Genomic DNA, 13,979 nt, shown 5'->3' on the forward strand with positions numbered 1-13,979 from the left:
CAACTTCACTAGGTAGTCCCGATGATTACAGACAGCAACAATGACCCCACGAATAGACCACTGCTTGGTGCGCGGATGCTGAACATCCACGTGGGTGCCGAGGCGGAGCTGCGGCAACGAGCGACGAGTTGACGACTTGTCTGTGACGGCATCGTCGGATGGCATGGCAGTCTCATCACGTGTCGTCGCTTTGGAGAGCCAGGATGAATCAAACTCCTTCCAATGTGCAATGACGAATGACTGGAGAGAGCGGCCATATAGGAGCTCAGCGGGGCTCTGACCAGAGGAGCCAGGTGTGTTTCGCCATTCCAGTAGCCCTCGGCGGAAGTCATCTGTGTCAAGATTGCCATTCACGGTTGTCTTGGTGATAAGACGCTTCATGGCTTTGACAGCAGCTTCGGCGTGCCCATTACTCTGCGGGTAGTGGGGAGAGGACATGACATGGTTTACCTGCCAGCGCGTACAAAACTCAGCAAACTTATGCGAGGAGAACTGGGGACCACCATCTGTACACAGCACAGCATGAACACCAACATCAGAGAACCAGCGACGGAATGCTAGTATCACGTCATGCGATGAGGTGGTGCGGCCAGTACGCGCGACACAGGGCCAACCGGTCAAACGATCTGCATACACAAGGAAGTCGTGACCTTGACAAGTGAACAAATCGGCAGATGCACATTCAAACGTCGGGGTGTCGGGGTGCGGTCGTTCAGCAGGGGCTCAGCTGGCTGGGACGACTGGTGTTCGCGGCAAGCAGGACAAGAACGAACGAGTGTATCAATGTCCTTGGTGATACCGGACCAGTATACAAGCTGACGCGCACGAGACTTAGTACGCACTAGGCCTTGGTGTGAAGCGTGGAGGTTGTGCAATACCTGAGCACACAATGATTCAGGAACAACAATGCGGTTGCCCTTCAACACAATGCCATGGTCGACGGAGAGATGCTCACGTCCATTCCAGTACGCACGCAACTTCTGCTGGCGATCAGGGAATCCAGTCAAGATACACTCAATCAATGACTGGTACGGGGCATCTGCAGCTGCAGCTTCACGCAGCTCTGCAACCTTGAGATTTGCATTCGGCTCAGTGTCCGAGTGCACCATGCAGATCTGAATGCTGCGGCAATGAAGCGACGGGGCTTCACCAAGCTCATCAGTGGTGGAAGGAATGCCAACAGGATTCCGGGACAGCGCATCGGCGAAGGCATTTTCAGAACCTTTTCGCCAAGATGCCTGCAGCTGATAGGCTTGGAGCTTGAGGCGTAATCGTAGAAGACGCGGGTTCTCGATCTGATCCAACGAATATGAGTTGATGATCGGAATCAGGGGCTTGTGGTCGGTGACTACTTCAAATGGCGCACCAGACAGGTAGATGCGGCATTTGCGCACGGCCCATACTACAGCGAGCATTTCCAACTCGATGACAGCATAACGTGTTTCAGCATCAGACAGGTAGCGGGATCCACACTGAATAATACGCCACTGATCATTCTGCTTTTGCCAAAGCACGAATCCGAGACCTCTTAGAGCGGATGCATCGGTTTCAAGCCGGAGGTCTTGACCAACTTGATAGAATGCGAGAACCGAAGGAGACAAGAGAGCTTCCTGTGTCCGTTCAAACGCTGCAGTGTGGCTAGCGTCCCACATGAACTCACAGGAGGTCTTGAGCAGGCCACGCAGAGGATTGGTCAACTCGGCTAGATGTGGAGTGAACTCACCACATTGGTTCACTAGACCGAGGAGCGAACGGTGATCGGTTCTGTTGGTGGGTACTGGAAACTGGCGAATACCGGACGTCTTATCGTCGTCGACGACCCAGCCATCAGGCGTGACATTGTAGCCGCAGAAATGGACACGTTGCGTACCGAACACAAACTTGGCGGGGCTGAACGTGATACCATGCTCCCTGGCGCAGAGCAGAATCTCGCGCACGTGGCTGACATGCGACAGAAAGTCGTCGTCGTACGCTAGGCAATCATCGACTACCTTGCCGAGACGCGGGATGGCAGAGAACGCAGCATCAGTGCGCCGGTTGAACTCATCCCCAGCAGATGTTAGACCCTGCGGGTTCCGTAGATAACGATATCTGCCGTACGGGGTGATAAACGTGGTGAATTCCTGAGCAGTGTCACTGAGAGGAATCTGCCAGTAGCCGTGCCTTGCATCGAGCTTCGTAAAGAACTTAGCAGAGCCAACTCCAGAGACAACGTCACGTGCCGTATGTACGGGATGCGCGGGACGACAGACTTGGTCGTTCAGCCGCTTGAAGTCAACTGTGAGGCGCTTCTCAGTGCTGCCCTTCTTGTCTACTATGACAATCGGATGGCACCATTCACTGGGCTCCGTCACTGGTTCAATAATCCCGTCGCTGACCATGCCGTCGAGCTGAGTCTTGATCTGGTCACGGAACGCATACGGTATTGGTCGAGCAGTGTACACACAGGAAGGCTTAGAATCATGCTGTAGCTCAATTTCCATTGGCGGACCTTCCATTGGCTTCAGACCGGAATCCGAGAAAACGTCAGCGAACTCTTGCAGGAGCTGATCACGTGTCCGCGCTAACTCAGCATCACTAGGATGAGCGCATGACGAAACAGCTGCACAGATCTTGGGTGAAGATGCACCCTCGTGTTCAGCGGTGAATTGGACTGGCCAATCAGGTGGGAGAAACTTCAGCGCACGCAATGAGGTATGAGACAGCAGGGCATCGTGTAGACCCTTGTACACATGGATGACGGTTTCATGCTGCGTCTCACCGACTCGTAGAGTCGCACGTATCTTGCCCAGGTTGCGTAGCGGCTCACCGGTCACAGCCTGCACACAGTCGTGGTCGTCATCTAAGCTCTCGACGAACCCACCGATCTGCGTGAGGTGCTCCTCGCCAATAGCATCAACGTCACTGCCTGTGTCTGGTGTCCAGGACAGTTGGGATGGCTGATCCTCTGTTTGCAGCATGGTCGAAACAGGTACTGTGCGACGGTCCACGCGAGACGCACGCTGTAGCTTCAGCTGTCCAAGCTTGGCAGCAGAGCTAGTCTTCGGCTGTTTCTGGCGCTTGCACATTCGCTGAAAATGCCCAATGCCATGACAGGAGTTGCACTTCTTGCCCTTGGCAGGACATACAGATTTCGTGTGCTCAGAGCGACCACAATTCGGACAAGTGGACTTGGTCGCACTTGATGTCTCACTTGGCTCAGAGTCAGCTGGCTTGTGACGTTTCTGTTGCTTGTACGCCGACTGCTTGGCAGCACTTGCCTGGAGGCCAGGACTGGGCATGTGTGCCTTGGTGTGGTATGCTGCTTCCTCCGTCCGACAGAGGGTGACAGCCTGGTCGAGCGTGAGACCATGAGTTGCGAGTAACTTGTGCCGCGTCTCATCGTTCCGCACACCAATTACGACGCGGTCGCGCAGAGATTCCTCCTTGAGGGTACGGCCGAGGCCTTTGCACTGCGCACAGCAGCGAGCATCACACGTTCCACATAGGCTGTGTGACAAGAAGTCACATGCACTTTGTAGTTCACACAGGGCTGTGTAAAACGCATCAAATGATTCTCCAGCTTGCTGGACACGCTGGTAAAACTCTATGCGGTCCAACAGTGGATTACGTTGCCGTCTGATATACGCCTGAATGCGCTCCAGCATCAGGTCGACGTCAGCTGAAGCTGGTATGCAGATAATATCCTCTCGGATAACGTCGCAGCTCCTCATCGAAACACTGACGGAGTGTTGCCACTCTGGCCTCACGAGCCTGGCTGGCCAAATGCTGGCAAACACTAAAATCTCTCCAGCTTTCAACGAAGGAGTGAAAATCAGCCAGCGTCGCAGACGACAATAAGTGTGGGCAGGAAACACTGTTCACTGGCCGTGGTGCTGAGGTCTGCGAGGTGGACTGAGCTGGTGCTGAGGGCTGTGGAGTGAACTGAGGCTGCGATGGTGATAGCAACCTGCTCTGAACATTCTTGAACAGATCTTGCATCGCCTTATCACGAGCCTCAGCTGCACGCATCTGCTGCTCCATAAATTTCATCAGGACACCCATTTGAGATTCCTGCTGTCGCTCGGTCGCGGAGGACAGGTCAAATCCGGTATCGTCCTGTGATTGTTCCATTACGATTAGTCACTCTCGTCCACGAGTACGAACAAATACACTACTAAAATAATTCAACTGAGACAGAGTTTCGATCGCGGATACTACTACTTCACACGGAAAAAACAACTGAGCCCGTGCAAACACTACAAGGTGCGGACACAAGGCACGGACACAGGAAAGAACAAGTTCACTGCGCCATGATACGTTACGATTTATTCGTGAAGACTTGGGAACGGAAACAAAACATGTCATGAGAAAGAACAACAGGAAAAAGAAGCCCACTCAACTAATCCGTGTGTGTGCGTGCATGCAGTACAACTATTACGTAATGAATATAGATACACATCAACGTCACCTTCCGGCGCTATGCCTTTTTATTTTGAAAATTTGTACTGAAATCAAAACTTCCCGCGGAAAATCGATGTTTCTCGTACCAAATTTGTACGCGAAAAATCTTTCTGCACCCGATGACGCAAAATCTCCATACGAAACATGGTTCGTGTGAAAGCCAGTCCACACGGATTCTCTGTGCCGAAAAATCGTGTGGAGCATGCCTGGAAAAAATCCGTAGCGCCCATACGGATTTTGGCACGGAAAATCGTACCCCGGAACCTCTCTATTGTCGTGGACGTTCTTCACACCGTCGAGACCAGCGAGAATGGCGTCCATGTGCGCTGTAGGATCTCGGATGCGGACGATACGCCCATGGGCAGACGTTTACAGCGCATGAGACCCAGAGGAGTGGAGAAAACTGTGTAGCGACGTGACTCAGGGTGTAGACAGATCTGGTGGAATGCCATGTTCAGGTCGAGTTCTGAGAACCACTGTGCGTCAGCCATGGTGTCAGTGATCTCCTCAATAGTGGGAATAGGATGGCGCTCACGCCAGGCAGCGGCATTGACGTCACGGTAGTCATGGGTGATCCGGACCTGGCCCGGTTGCGACTTAGGGACGACGACAATTCGTGCCACCCAGGGAGTCGAACCGGTAGCAGGCTCGATAATGTCGAGGTCCTGTTGCTGACGTAGTTCTTCGATGGTGGCTTCCCCGCAGATGGACAGGTACACGGGATGGAGGATGGGCCACTGGTGCGGTGTCGGGCTGGACGTAGATGTGGGCCTGGACGTCCTGGACGCAGCCGAGACCGTGGAAGCGCGAGTCGAAGCGGCTCAGAATGGCCGCAGTTGCAGCTGTGGGCGCATCTGGCGCGGCGTCTGTGGTAGCATAGGCGCGGTCAGTGGCTGGGCCGATGTGCAGCAGGCCGAGGCGAGAGGCTAAGTCACGGCCGAGCAGCGTAACGGACCGTGGGAGGTCAACTATGGCAAATGTGCAGCTGAGGCTATGCTGGCCATGCGCCACGGGCAGGTGAACCTGACATGCAAGAGGCAGGGAGCAGACGCGCCAAAGGCGTAGATTTTGGCGGCGGCTGGTGTTATCTGCACGGCAGGTGCAATGCGAATGAGGTCGGCTCGCGTCATGATGTTTGTGGACGCACCAGAGTCGATTAGGACTGGCAACGCTGTGCCATTGATAGTGGCTGTGACGTGTGCACTGGTGGCCGCAGCATCATCACAGTAAGTTGTGAATGCCTCATACTCATAGTCAGAGAGGAAATGAGCTGCCTGTGGGAGGTAAACTGGGTCCTGTGGAGCCACAGCTGGGCTAGTACTAGTAGGTGCAGTGTATGGATGAGCATCAGCTGAAGTGTGGCTGGTGTCCATGTTGTGAGACAAAGAGTATAGTGGGTCTGACATCATGTGTACTGAAGCTGGACCACTACTACTAGTACTTGGTGTGGACAAACAAGCTTTGGCCAAGTGGCCCCACTTGCCACACTTGGGGCAGCGCTGGCCCCGTGCAGCATCACAGGACCGGTGGCCTGACTCTCCACAGCGGTAGCAGCGCGATGTGCTGGATTCCCGCTGGCCTGGAGCGCGAGTGGCGACTGGGGCAGGTGGCTGGTGGTACAAGTTTGCAGCTGGATGTGGCGAAGACTGCATCGGTCGATGCGATGGAGCTGAAACAGTAGCAGGAGGCGGCTGTGCCCTGTTGTAGACCGGCGGCTGATGACGGAGGGCATTGACTGAGTCTTGTGTGTGCCGGAACGCCGCCGTCTGTTCCACAGACGCTTCAAATGCTCTGGCGGCCTTGAGCGCCTTGTCGAGATCAAGGGCCGCAGTCTCTAGCAGTTTTCTGCGGAGTGGATCGGACGTGCATCCTGCCACAATTTGATCACAGAGAGCCACGTTCTTCTGGTCATCGTCGGCGAAGCTGCAGGTCGTTGCCGATGCCAGCAAACGAGTATAGAAAGTGTCGAATGTTTCGCCAGGCTGCTGCGTGACCTGACGGAAGTGGAAGCGGGCCATGCTGGGGCTCTGCTTCGACTGGAAGTATTCGGCGACGGCGGATAGGAGATCGTCCAGATCGTCGCCAGTGTCGGCTAATGTAGGGACGAGCTGCTGGATGTCCTTGCCAGCCACATACTGGAAAGTGTCTCTCTGGCGAGAGTCGTCCGAGATGCCGGCTGCTGTGACATAGAGTCGGAAACTCCGTTCCCAAGCAGGAAAACGGGCGGCAGCGTCGTAGAGACTGCTGTAGATCAGGAATGGCTCCGGAGGCGGTAGTGGCAGCAGGGACATGGCGAGGATCACGCGTTGGCTCGCAGCGCCAATGTAATGTTGGTCTCTTACTTTATTCCAAACAACAACTCACTCGGAGCTCCGGAAAGCTTCGCAATATGATGCCAACAGAATGTAATGGTGTGCGTGCATGAGTACAGAGTCGGTGCGTACCGACTGTCAGCACAGGTGTGGAAAGCGGCCTATGGAAATGGATAGGAGTACAAACGGCGCTGTGTACATATATGCGTGTGACAGTCCATATATGTATCTGTGAACACTACAGATGTTGAGCAAATAGTATTATGTAAAGAGAAAAGGACCTATAAGTTACTAGTTATGACTAACAGTCCACCAAGGTAACGAGATAATATACAGTCAGATAGTGCGACAACAAGGCACAACACGGACAGGGATATTGAGACATTCGACGACCTGACACCTAGCTCCAGCACATCTACGAAGTGCTATTCACGACCTGATCTTACTGGGTGTCCTGTGATGCTGTGTGTGCGTGTGTGTGTGTGTGTGTGTGTGTGTGTGTGTTTGCCTAGCAACATGTCTGTGATGTGCCCTGCACTGGCAAGAGATATGGGCACAACTGCATGCACACGTGCAACTGTACACGGGGTGTGTGCGACAACAGCATCGGTTGCCTGTGCCCGGACGGATTTATGGGAATAAAGTAAGTATTTTGTCACGTGTCAGGATAGTTTACTTGTATAAGCCAGCAGGTTACACTACCCTTCACAGCCATGAGGAACTTCCTTTGACTCCTTGAGTTGCTTGCCAGATTGAACTGCCAGCCCATTGTGGATCACTGTGTATATTCAATGCCTATGATACCTGGCAAAGCGCCATACTATGCAGAGCCCTGGCTTTCCGCAGCAGGCCAGACAGTGAAGCACAGCACTATGCAGAGCCCTGGCTTTCCGCGACAGGCTGGACCGTGAAACCGTGCATCACGGCGGCAGCCCAGTTTTGGCATGCACATGCGGCATTTCTTCTGCGGATTTTATCTGCTCGGCGTCGCTGGGATCTTCTGATGCTGGTGGTGAGCACCGGCGTAGTGAGTTGGTAGTACCGGTGTGGCCGGGTTCTGCTGGGCCTGGCCTGTGTACCTACGACTACGTTTACCTTCACCAGGCGGTGAATTGCACACACAGACCGGAGAAAGTCGGTGTGCTTCAGGCGACGGTTCCCTTGGCAACGGTTTTCTTGGTTGACTTCATTTTCATGTATGGGTGAAACGGTTCGGGTAAGGAAGTGGTTTTGGAACTGCCAGCTGAAAAGAATCGGGTACCCGTTCCGTCAAATTTCGAACCGAAACTCGAAAAATCTCGTTCTCGTACAAATACATGTACACGCCAAGTCTACTCAAGATTTTTAAACGTCTTATAGTCCGTGAGCCAAATCTCAGAATCGGCCGTTTTAGCATCGACCGTTGCACCCAGAGGGGGACAAATCGTCCTTCAGCACACCGCTTCACGATAGTATTCTGAAGCGATTTCCACTTGTTGGACAGTTCGAAACTGATCCAGGGAGGTCACAGAAGACGCCAAACATCCAACTTTGCTCACTGACAGCAGCGGCCATTTTCGCCTTCTTCGCTTGATTTTTTTGCGCTTGTTCACGGATTCTCATTTTTTGAAGCCATGAGCAGATACCACGAGTGCACATAACGCGGAAACCAGTGCACAAAACTAGATTCGAATTTTTTTGCCGCTGAGAATTATGAATCGGGATCATGCATGCAAACTGCATGCAACAAAGTAACTATACTGAGTCTGTTTGTAGTTACAATGCAATCGTTCAGAGCTGACTTCCAAGAATGTCCTAAATATCTCTCGACATATTTGTTCACCACTTCCTAGGCCTATAGGCGTAGTAGACTGTAGTGAGTAACTTTCTGGAGCAAATGACGACTGCCCCGAGCATGAACTTCTTTTCATCCTGTTCAAGGTCAAATATTACTCAGTTTGCGTTGAAGAATAACAATTACTTCAGTACATTCGTGAATGGCCGAACTGAGAAAACCCTCATGATTTCTCTTGGATTTCGTATCCCAAGTTCCTCTACTTGGCTGGATAAATCGCCTCTTGACTTCATCATACTGGACTGGAACTTGTAGATAATAGCGAGCAATGAATTGGTGAGTGAAGTATATTTCAAAAGTAATAACCACTCGATTACTGAATAGTAGTGAATACGTAGAATACTCCAGTATTATAATGATATGAACACTGAAGCTAATGTGACATTACGGTAGTACAATAGGAAGTACGTCACCATTGTTGTAAAGGCACGCGCTGATCCTATCCAACCTGACGGCCAATGCAAGAGGTTGGAATTGGCTATTGATTTCCTAACACACTCATACAGCACCAAAAGCTATCTGTCATTGCTCATTTTCAACTCAACTTAACACAGTTGCAAATCACCAGGTGCACATCTTGGCACATAATGTGTGCTGTCGCAGTCCACCGCAGAACATAGGCATGCACGCTCGCACACACACACACATGAACCAGCTGCCAAATCTACACAAACGCACACACACACACACACATGAACCAGCTGCCGAATCCGACTATGCAGTCTCCCAGGCACGCGCGCACAAACACACTTATGCGCGCGCGTGTGCGCACACACACACATGAACCAGCTGCCGAATGCGACTATGCAGTCTCCCAGGCACGCGCGCGCGCGCACACACACACACACACACACACACACACACACACACACACACACACACACGGCGCACACACGGCGCACACACACACATGAACCAGCTGCCGAATCCGACTATGTTAGTCTGCCATGACTGCGAAACCAGCGAAGACATACGGTGCATTGGCTGCTGCCAGACTGGTCTGCTACAGGTTTGCGACGCTCTTGAGTACACTTGTGGCGTGGCAGACCGCTTTTCGAAAAGGAAATGTTACAAATACTTAGTGCTGAAACGATTATATCGATTACTCGTTACTTACTCGATAAGAAATAGATCGAACGGTTATTTCGATTTTATCGGCTAAACAAGTAGAATGGTACATGTACTTACGCTCGGTGCGGGATTTCCCCCATTTTGGGGTCGCACAAAGCGTGCATGCATCGAAAGTGTTGCGAGTACGACACGAATATGTACATGACTGTCCACTTGCAACATCGATGTACGTGTAAAGTAGAGTACAAGCGCGATCTGAGAAACATCGACGTGATCACCGTCGCCGTCTTTTGAGCTGACTACTTTTCTTACCAATCCCGAAAAGATTGTTGGAGGAGAGAGAGAGACTTTTGCTTGCCGAGCTGAAGCTAAAGGATTTGATGGAGTCCTGCCAGCAGCTAGTCAAAGGACCTTCGGTACCTTAGGCAGACCCTGACGGAGTTTGGAGGCCAGCAAGCTCTCGGTGAGGAGAGAAACATTCGCGTGGCGATCGACTCTCCGTAAAAAAAATACAAGCTACATAGCGCCGACATACTGCAACAGCTACGATTTCAACTAACTGTTACTTCTCGATCTGCTGCTTCACAAAGTTCAACTATTTACAAGTCCTGACTGTTGTAGTCTGAAGCTGGAGTCTCATCGCCCACCTACAGGTAGCTTTTGGAGCTGATGGATTTCCCGACTTGGACTCCTTCCGCAAATTCTCGCAACAGTACTACAGTGTATGCTGTGTTCCCGCACGCTCGTGTCTACATGTCACCTACTGCACATGTACCGAATCGCGGAGGCGGAAGAGCTTGACGAACTCCGCTGACTCCACGTTGCCGAAATATCGCCGTCGTCTTCGTTCTTATCGCTGGAGACATTCTCCCCTTCCAGGACCGGCGCATAGTTGTCATCCCGGAGGTAGAGACTATGTTGTGTTTCGAAATAGTTCTTCATCAAGCTCGCGCGAATTCTCATCATGAACTCTTTCCGACGTAGTGATATGGCGATGGTCTTTGGCGGGGCACTGGCTTGGCGAAAATGCAATCTTCTTGCGCAGTAGAACATTGATCGGTTGCAGATGAGTACAGTTACTTCGTGCTTGGTCCTGTTGGAGGAAACCTGACAGGAAAGAGGCAAGACTCATCGAAGACGAAGCGCTCGCAACAAACAATGGCGCTCGAAATATCTCGTACGATTTAGGGCCTATCGCTTTGAGCCACAGCGCTCACAGCCTTGCCTACTTCATCAAAGTGAGCTCTACATGTTCGTTGCTCAGTATGTGTCTACACCAGCTGCAGGGGCTGGAGTTCCCTCCACGTGCAAGTAGTCTTGAGCTAAAGACAGTATTGTGGTCTTCAGTTTCATGTTTTCCGTTCTGTCGATGGTTCCAGAACCAGTTTGCTCGACGACGAGCTAGGCCTGGCGTCTGGGCCTATTTTGAGCATAGACAGGAAAAGCCACTAGTTACTTGTTGGTGCGCCGCGCGTCAGCTCATCCGTCGAAATCCGCCGATCTGCACCCCTGGCCGGCTTCTCTGACTTCATCGTCGGAGTCAGCGAAGTCACCGGCGAAGGGCACCATCAGCGCTTGGGTTGCAACTAGTGAGTTGCCTCTGTCTTGTCTGTATTCGTCTGGTCAGTCCGAACAGCTGACAGATTTGTTGCGGGAACATCGGATCTATGCACCCGCTTTCTGTCGTTGGCGATGTTTGACTCGTAAAATTTTGAAATTCACAGCATGTACATGTACTGTTGTAGTTACAATAATAATCGTTTAGCCGATAAGCCGATCGTTATGGTATCAGCTAAGCCACTAAGGAAAAAACGTAATCGTTTCAGCACTACAAATACTACACTGAATCCGATCACGGGAGGCCGGCTGTGGTGGTGAAGCAATTCTGAATGCTGTGCGCCACTCTCCTCGCTGCTGTGCAGTGTCGAACCAATGTCCTTCAAGATGTAAGTGATGGATGTCTCTTCGGACAACATCACACCAATGCTGTCGGGTTTCACACACACACACACACACACACACACACACACACACACACACACACACACACACACACACACACACACACACACACACACACACACACACACACACACACACACACACACACACGGCGCACACACACACACACGGCGCACACCTTGTCGACAATTGCGGAATCTAAAACCCACCAGCAACCTGAAACATGGATCGCACTGGCCGCAGTGGCTGTGGCAACACCGTGCCCCAACACCAGTAGTAGCCTGGGGTGGTGTCACCAATAAAGGAAAACGCCTAGCACACACATGCACGCGCGCACGCACACACACACATGCACGCTCGCACACACACATACACGCGCGCACGCGCGCACACACATGCACGTGCATGCACACGCACGCGCGCACACACACACATGCACGCGCACACACACAAACATGCGCACACATGCACGCTCGCACACATGCACGCGCGCGCGCGCACACAAACACGCGCACGCACACACACACGCACACCCAGAAATGCGCACACACACACGTGCGCACACACACACACGCGCGCACACACACATACACAGCTAATGGTATAGTATGTTGCCCGCAAAGCAGCCAGGTGCTCTGGCTTGGACCTCCAGCAGCGCTGGTTTCGCCCTCGCTACTTGTCGTCTTGCCCTCTCCAGTGCTGCCTGCAACAAAACATTCCCTTCTGGAAACTCTGGGTGGACCAGTTCTCGGTGTTGTGTTTACACCGTGCTCTGCTTTCATAATTACCGGTATGGCATTCGTTGTTCGTATCAACCGCTAAGCTCCTGGTAGGTGGCCCCTTACTGGCCTTAGGATGTGGCTCTGGGTTCACTACTACATGCACATCACTGTCAGCAAGTATAGACAAAGCAAAATCAGAGGCACTGGTCTTCTCCAGGTTTGCAATTGCTATCACATGGGTGCAATTGGTGTAGCACTTTCCATGATACCAGCCACACCATTTACTCCTCCCTGAGCCCTTGTGCTGGCAGAGAAAAGCCCAGATATGGTCGTCCTTCTCTCGAGCAGCGCTGACGATGCGACACCAACTTGTAGTCTCGATATTACTCACTGCAGGCTTCTCGTTTTTACTAAATTGGGTGCTGTGACACAGACACAAAATTCCAGCAATATTACTCTGCTGGGCTGTCATTTGCCACTTCGTTGCCGTCAGCGGCCTCATCCAGCACCTCGCTGCCACTAGAAACGTCTTCCTCTTCTTCCATTGTTGTCAAAACAACATCAATGTACACAAAAGGAATAAACTTCAATAAAGTGATCACAATATCCCAAGTCGATATTGTCGTCAACGTCGTCATCTTCTAAAAAATAAATTATTTTTCCTCACTCCACGCGAACTCGTGTTTTGCGCTTGCTCATACGATGCACACCTCACCACTCGCGTAAAAATATTTGTTCTCACGGTGGAATTTGGTCGAGAAAAGAAGCCCTCACGAAGGTCTCTGGATCGGTTCTGGAACGTCCAACAAGCGAAAACGTATCCTTTGTGATGTCCTTGACCAACACTGTAAGCGGCGATTTGTCCCTCGGAGAGTGCAACGGCACTTGTGATTTTGAGTTTTGGCTCACGGGCTATTACCTTACGATCACCGCCCTTCCAAAGGGTTCTCCTATCCATCCTGGTCACTACGAGCGTACCTTCATCGCACATGGACTCTCCGATGTCTCGTTCTTGCTCGTAAAAATGTTTTCTAACTTGAAAATAATTGTCACGAACGCATTTGGTCGGTCTGGAGAAAAGAGTGCATGGAACCGATACCCGAACCGTGGGAAACTATGCTGGCATTAGGGTACCCGAACATGAAAAACATGGAACCGTTTCACCCCTATTTTTATGATGCAATGCGCACTGTGCACGGATTATCCGACGAATCCGGAACCTGTGGTGCACCAAAGCCCATCTGATCCTGTACAAATTATTGCAAAGAAAAACGTGTGATGCGTTGACACCCGTACACATGTTGTAAATCACTGGTGCAAGGAGTATTGCATCGTAAATGTCAACTTGAAATTCTGTCGGGACAGCAGGGTATGTGGGAGTTGCACACTCTTGGGGTGGTTATGTACTCGTGCTAGCGCCTGCACCTGCACTTCGACCAGCAGTCATATCCACTATGCTGCAGTCAGTTGTGGCAAACCACGGATCAATATCTTCATCGTCAGGCTCTGCCTCACTTCACGAGTCCATGATCAACGCACCTAAGACTTCCTGAGGGTTCAGGAGTCCACGATCAAAGCGTCTAAGAATTCCCGAGGGTTTTCTGTCCTCCTCGTTGTGACAAAAGTGCTGAAATC

General features: G+C 51.8%; 1 protein-coding gene across 3 annotated transcripts in view; it reads left to right on the forward strand.

Moving 5' to 3' along the window:
• Positions 1 to 13,979, forward strand: part of LOC135808360 (multiple epidermal growth factor-like domains protein 10) — a 54,139-nt gene that overhangs the window by 22,108 nt on the left and 18,052 nt on the right. For all 3 annotated transcript variants that reach the window (XM_065321536.1, XM_065321538.1, XM_065321537.1), the window contains exon 7: positions 7,268 to 7,398. In XM_065321536.1, coding sequence (XP_065177608.1) covers positions 7,268 to 7,398 — 131 coding nt within the window. The remainder of the gene's footprint in view (positions 1 to 7,267; positions 7,399 to 13,979) is intronic.

The sequence above is a fragment of the Sycon ciliatum genome, chromosome 2 (genome assembly GCF_964019385.1).
Source record: "Sycon ciliatum chromosome 2, ocSycCili1.1, whole genome shotgun sequence".
Lineage (NCBI taxonomy): Eukaryota > Metazoa > Porifera > Calcarea > Leucosolenida > Sycettidae > Sycon > Sycon ciliatum.